Here is a 7,075-nt window from a genome sequence, read left to right on the forward strand (position 1 = left end):
CCCCCTCTCTCTCCCTCCCCCCCACCCCATCCCAACACAGTAATCCTCTGTGCGCATGCTCTCTCTACTCTCTCTCTTTCTCTTTCTCTCCCTCCCCATCCCCTCATGTTCACTCCCCCCCTCTCTCTCTCTCTCTCTCCTCCCTCTACCTCTCCCTGCTAACTGTCTGCCTGACTGCCCCTCTCTCTCTCTCCCCCCTCTCTCTCTCCCCCCTCTCTCTCTCTCTCTCTCTCTCCTCCTCCCTCTGCCTCTCCCTGCTAACTGTCTGCCTGACTGCCCCTCTCTCTCTCTCCCTCTCTCTCTCTCCCCATCTCTCTCTCTCTCTCTCCTCTCCTCCCTCTGCCTCTCCCTGCTAACTCTGCCTGACTGTGTGTGTATCTCTCTCTCTCTGTCTCCCCTGTGACAGAGTCCTGATGCCACCGATGAGGAGTTGAGCCAGGCGATGGGCAGCCTGGGTGTGGACCTGGGGCTGGCTGAGGGTGGTGCTGAGGCAGAGGGCTCCTTCCTGCCCATCATGCAGACCATCATGCAGAACCTCCTGTCCAAGGACATCTTGTACCCCTCGCTGAAGGAGATCACTGACAAGGTGAGGCAGCGGCACTGGCCTGGCGACACGTTCATCCTCACCAGAGTCCCACACGTAACCTGTCAGAATCCTGGCACACTTGGCACAGGTTCACGTGCACACTCAATGATTTGCACGTTCATTCCTCACTCTCGTTGCTCACTACCAATTGTGAGCACGATCACTGGATGCACAGCTTGCAATCTCACTGTTTCAAAAGGCTGAACCCCTCACACGCTCCGTGCCCACTGGCTCAGAAGTAAGCCTTCTCTCTCTCTCTCTCTCCCTCTCTCTCTCGCACAACACACACACACCCACTTCCCCCTCTCTCTTTCTCACACACACACGGACACTCCATCACACACGCTCTGTCACTCTCTCACAGGTATACACACACGAGCAAGGACACTCCATCACACACATGCTCTCTCTCTCACACGCGCGCGCGCACACACACACATACACTCTCTCTCTCTCTCTCTCACACACACTCACATACATACACGGATGCACCATCGCACATGCTCTCACTCTCACACTCACACATGCACAGACACTCCATCACACATGCTCGTTCACTCACTCTCTCTCTCACACTCACTTTCTCTCACTCTCTCACACTCTCTCTCACACTCTCTCTCACACTCTCTCTCACACTCTCTCTCACACTCTCTCTCACACTCTCTCTCACACTCTCTCTCACACTCTCTCTCTCACACTCTCTCTCACACACTCTCTCTCACACTCTCTCTCACACACTCTCACTCTCTCTCTCTCACACACTCTCACTCTCTCTCTCTCACACTCTCTCTCACACTCTCTCTCACACTCTCTCTCACACTCTCTCTCACACTCTCTCTCACACTCTCCCTCCCTCACACTCACACACACACACTCTCACACACACTCACACACACACTCACGTACACACACACACTCACGTACACACACACACACACACGTACACGTACACACACACACACACACACACACGTTCACACACACACGTTCACACACACACACACACACACACGTTCACTCACACACACAGAGGCACGGACACTCCATCATACACGCTCACTCGCTCACACAGGCACGGATGCACCATCACACATGCTCTCTCTCTCACGCACGGACATGCCATCACATATGCTTGCTCACACACGTGTGTGCGCGCGCACACATACTCACTTGCTCTCTCGCTCTCTCTCTCTCTCCCTCTCTTTTTCTCTCTCTCTCTCTCTCACAAACACACACACATGCTCTTCTCTCTCTCACACACACACACGCTCTCTCTCTCTCTCACACTCTTTCACGCTCTCACACACAAGCACGGACACTCCATCTCTCACGCTCACTCACTCTCCTTAACCTCTTGAACACCCAGTCGCTTGCTGTCCCACTGCTCTCCACCTTACATGCTGAGTGTTGTGAACACGCACAGCCGCTGGCAAACTGAGCACACGCTGACTGTGTCAGGACCTTCACATTCAAGACCAGCTCATCGAATCACTGTCCCGCTCACTCCCGGGCTCAATTGCAAAACCACCCACACACTCATCTCCCGGGCACGCTGAGAGCACAGCTCACACCATACTGTCTCGCACACTCACTGTCTCCGATGCACAGTTACTCGCAGTTTTCGTTCTAACTTCACACCCTCGATGTGCCCTCTTGCCCACTTACCGCGTGCTGGTGCCCACCCTCTCCCAGCTGTTTATCGAGCGAGGGTCCTGGCCTGCTGATTGGTTAGTATCTCCGGGGTGCCCGAGCGATGCCCGGTGATTAACCCCCTTGTCCCTCCCCATGCCAGTACCCGGATTGGCTGGCTGCCCACCGGGACGCCCTGCCCAAGGAGGAGTTTCAGCGGTACGAGCAGCAGCACACCATCATGGGCAGGATCTGCCGGCACTTCGAGGCCGAGGGAGACAGCGGGCCGGAGCAGCAGCGAGCTCACTTCGAGACCATCCTCGAGCTCATGCAGCAGGTATGGGGGGGGCAGGAGAGAGGGAAGGGGGGGGAAACCAGGCCTGACTGGGGACGGTGGGAGAGAGGGGGCCAGGCCTGACTGTGGGGACGGTGGGAGAGAGGGGGGGCCAGGCCTGACTGTGGGGACGGTGGGAGAGAGGGGGCCAGGCCTGACTGTGGGGACGGTGGGAGAGAGGGGGCCAGGCCTGACTGGGGACGGTGGGAGAGAGGGGGCCAGGCCTGACTGTGGGGACGGTGGGAGAGAGGGGGCCAGGCCTGACTGTGGGGACGATGGGAGAGAGGGGGGGCCAGGCCTGACTGTGGGGACGGTGGGAGAGAGGGGGCCAGGCCTGACTGTGGGGACGGTGGGAGAGAGGGGGCCAGGCCTGACTGTGAGGGCCCCCTGCAGTGGGGACGGTGGGAGAGAGGGGGCCAGGCCTGACTGTGGGGACGGTGGGAGAGAGGGGGCCAGGCCTGACTGTGGGGACGGTGGGAGAGAGGGGGCCAGGCCTGACTGTGGGGACGGTGGGAGAGAGGGGGCCAGGCCTGACTGTGAGGGCCCCCTGCAGTGGGGACGGTGGGAGAGAGGGGGCCAGGCCTGACTGTGGGGACGGTGGGAGAGAGGGGGCCAGGCCTGACTGTGGGGACGGTGGGAGAGAGGGGGCCAGGCCTGACTGTGGGGACGGTGGGAGAGAGGGGGCCAGGCCTGACTGTGGGGACGGTGGGAGAGAGGGGGCCAGGCCTGACTGTGGGGACGGTGGGAGAGAGGGGGCCAGGCCTGACTGTGAGGGCCCCCTGCAGTGGGGACGGTGGGAGAGAGGGGGCCAGGCCTGACTGTGGGGACGGTGGGAGAGAGGGGGCCAGGCCTGACTGTGAGGGCCCCTGCAGTGGGGACGGTGGGGGAGGGGGTCAGGCCTGACTGTGAGGGCCCCTGCAGTGGGGACGGTGGGGGAGGGGGGACCAGGCCTGACTGTGGGGAGGGGGGACCAGGCCTGACTGTGGGGAGGGGGGACCAGGCCTGACTGTGGGGAGGGGGGACCAGGCCTGACTGTGAGGGCCCCCTGCAGTGGGGACGGTGGGGGAGGGGGCTTCTGCTTGTGCCCTCACGCGCTCTCTCTCCCTCCGTTCCCTCACATTCTCTCTTTCCCCGCCCCCTCGCATTCTCCCTCTCTCCACCATCCCCTTGCACTCTCCCTCTCTCCACCGTCCCTCACACTCTCCCTCTCTCCACCGTCCTTTCGCGCTCTCTCTCCCTCCGTCCCCTCGCACTCTCTCTCTCCCCCATCCCCTCACACACTTTCTCTCTCTCCCCTATCCCCTCACTCTCTCTCCCTCCATCCCCTCACTCTCTCTCTCTCCCCCGTCCCCTCGCACTCTCTCCATCCCCTCGCACTCTCTCTCTCTCCCCCATCCCCTTGCACTCTCTCTCTCACCCTCCATCCCCTCGCACTCTCTCTCCATCCTCTCGCACTCTCTCTCTCTCCCCCATCCCCTCGCACTCTCTCTCTCTCCCCCATCCCCTTGCACTCTCTCTCTCACCCTCCATCCCCTCACTCACTCTCACCCTCCATCCCCTCACTCACTCTCACCCTCCATTCCCTCGCACTCGCTCTCCCCCCCCCGTCCCCTTGCACTCTCTCTCTCTCTCTCTCTCTCTCCCCATCCCCTCACACTCTCTCTCTCCCTCCCCGTCCCCTCACTTTCTCTCACCCCCCGTCCCCTTGCACTCTCTCTCTCTCTCTCTCTCTCCCCATCCCCTCACACACTCTCTCTCTCTCCCCGTCCCCTCACTTTCTCTCACCCCCCTGTCCCCTCGCACTCTCTCTCTCTCCCCCCGTCCCCTCGCACTCTCTCTCTCCCCCCGTCCCCTCACACTCTCTCTCTCCCCCCGTCCCCTTGCACTCTCTCTCTCCATCCCCTCACACTCTCTCTCCCCCCTCCATCCACCCCCACAGCCCTCCCGTGTCCCTGCCGTCCCCAGCCCACTGTGACGCCTGTCAGTGTCCTTGCTCTCACTCGGTGTCTCTCTCTCTCTGTGTCTCGGTGTGTTCCCACAGCTCCAGGATCTCGGTGACCCACCAAAGGAGCTGGCGGAGATGGTGAGTACAATCCGGTAACTGCCCAGCTCGCTTCAGGCTGCAGTTCCACACTCCGTACTTCAGCACAGCCCGGGAGCACTTCACTGGGACAGGGGACACGGAGTGTTCCTCGCGATCTAACCCCGTGCTGTCCCTGTCCTGGGAGGGTTTGATGGGGGACAGTGTAGAGGGAGCTTTACTCTGTATCTAACCCCGTGCTGTCCCTGTCCTGGGAGTGTTTGATGGGGTCAGTGTAGAGGGAGCTTTACTCTGTATCTAACCCCGTGCTGTCCCTGTCCTGGGACTGTTTGATGGGGGGGACAGTGTAGAGGGAGCTTTACTCTGTCTCTAACCCTGTGCTGTCCCTGTCCTGGGAGTGTTTGATGGGGGACAGTGTAGAGGGAGCTTTACTCTATATCTAACCCCATGCTGTCCATGTCCTGGGAGTGTTTGATGGGGGACAGTGTAGAGGGAGCTTTACTCTGTATCTAACCCCGTGCAGTCCCTGTCCTGGGAGTGTTTGATGGGGACAGTGTAGAGGGAGCTTTACTCTGTATCGAACCCCGTGCAGTCCCTGTCCTGGGAGTGTTTGATGGGGGACAGTGTAGAGGGAGCTTTACTCTGTATCTAACCCCGTGCTGTCCCTGTCCTGGGACTGTTTGATGGGGGGGACAGTGTAGAGGGAGCTTTACTCTGTATCTAACCCTGTACTGTCCCTGTCCTGGGAGTGTTTGATGGGGGGACAGTGTAGAGGGAGCTTTACTCTGTATCTAACCCCGTGCTGTCCCTGTCCTGGGAGTGTTTGATGGGGGACAGTGTAGAGGGAGCTTTACTCTGTATCTAACCCCGTGCTGTCCCTGTCCTGGGAGTGTTTGATGGGGGTGGGACAGTGTAGAGGGAGCTTTACTCTGTCTCTAACCCTGTGCTGTCCCTGTCCTGGGAGTGTTTGATGGGGGACAGTGTAGAGGGAGCTTTACTCTATATCTAACCCCATGCTGTCCGTGTCCTGGGAGTGTTTGATGGGGGACAGTGTAGAGGGAGCTTTACTCTGTATCTAACCCCGTGCAGTCCCTGTCCTGGGAGTGTTTGATGGGGACAGTGTAGAGGGAGCTTTACTCTGTATCTAACCCCGTGCAGTCCCTGTCCTGGGACTGTTTGATGGGGGACAGTGTAGAGGGAGCTTTACTCTGTATCTAACCCCGTGCTGTCCCTGTCCTGGGAGGGTTTGATGGGGGACAGTGTAGAGGGAGCTTTACTCTGTATCTAACCCTGTGCTGTCCCTGTCCTGGGAGTGTTTGATGGGGGGGGGGACAGTGTAGAGGGAGCTTTACTCTGTCTCTAACCCTGTGCTGTCCCTGTCCTGGGAGTGTTTGATGGGGACAGTGTAGAGGAAGCTTTACTCTGTCTCTAACCCTGTGCTGTCCCTGTCCTGGGAGTGTTTGATGGGGGACAGTGTAGAGGGAGCTTTACTCTATATCTAACCCCATGCTGTCCATGTCCTGGGAGTGTTTGATGGGGGACAGTGTAGAGGGAGCTTTACTGTGTATCTAACCCCGTGCAGTCCCTGTCCTGGGAGTGTTTGATGGGGACAGTGTAGAGGGAGCTTTACTCTGTATCTAACCCTGTGCTGTCCCTGTCCTGGGAGTGTTTAATGGGGACAGTGTAGAGGGAGCTTTACTCCTAAGTGGATGAACTACCTGCCGTGTTTGCTCCCACAGCCTCCTGGCCTGAACTTTGACCTGGATGGAATGAGCCTCCCGGAGAACATGGTGGCGGGCCCCGAGCAGTGTGCGGTCATGTGACAGGCTGAGAGCCAATCTTGTTTCAGATTCTCCATCCCTTCCCTTCCTCTTCCCTCCCTCCACGCTACGCCCCCAACTCCGGGGGGAACCGGGGGCCGTGCCATTCCCAAGATGGCAGTGGAGGGTCGTTTGTTTGTACAGGGAGCTGTTGGACTGTGGGGTGCGGCGTATCGAAGGGTTCCTCTCTGCTCTTCACGTTTCCCACTGGACGCCCTCAGGCCAGGGATTGGGAGACCGAGCAGTGGGTTCTCTGGGAATGTTCTCCCTCCCCCCATCTCCCCGTGCCCCCGGAAGATTCCCACCTTGTCTGCTGCTCCAGCTCGCCTTACCCTGCGCTGGGTCTGCGTCGGTGTACAGTCTCTGTCCAGCGGTGGACTGGGTTTGTGTAATTAACTCCTGATCAACGTTAAAAGTGATTTAATTCAATCCCTGTCTCGCTCCTTCTCCTTTGCCTGCATCTGGGGACACACACGGACAATTTGGGCTGACAATTTGCAACTAACGTTCACGCCACCCAAGTGCCAATCGGTGAACACCTCCAGTAAGAGACAATCTAACCCACCACCCTGCTTGACATTCAACGGTGTTACCATCACTGTATCCCCCCACTGTCAACATCCTGGGGGTTACCAGTGACCAGAAACCCAACTGGACTCCCCCAC

At 59.0% G+C, this 7,075-nt stretch overlaps 1 protein-coding gene across 1 annotated transcript; it reads left to right on the top strand.

The window, feature by feature from the left end:
• Window positions 1-406: 406 nt before the first annotated feature.
• On the top strand, window positions 407-6,839 carry LOC132810204 (peroxisomal biogenesis factor 19-like; the record flags this gene model as incomplete). Its single annotated transcript, XM_060822627.1, has 4 exons — window positions 407-586; window positions 2,379-2,552; window positions 4,591-4,632; window positions 6,330-6,839. Coding segments are annotated over 4 exons (480 nt in total), but the record flags the coding sequence as incomplete, so codon positions are not given.
• Window positions 6,840-7,075: the final 236 nt, after the last annotated feature.

This window comes from Hemiscyllium ocellatum, unplaced genomic scaffold (genome assembly GCF_020745735.1).
Source record: "Hemiscyllium ocellatum isolate sHemOce1 unplaced genomic scaffold, sHemOce1.pat.X.cur. scaffold_1591_pat_ctg1, whole genome shotgun sequence".
In the NCBI taxonomy this organism is placed as follows: domain Eukaryota; kingdom Metazoa; phylum Chordata; class Chondrichthyes; order Orectolobiformes; family Hemiscylliidae; genus Hemiscyllium; species Hemiscyllium ocellatum.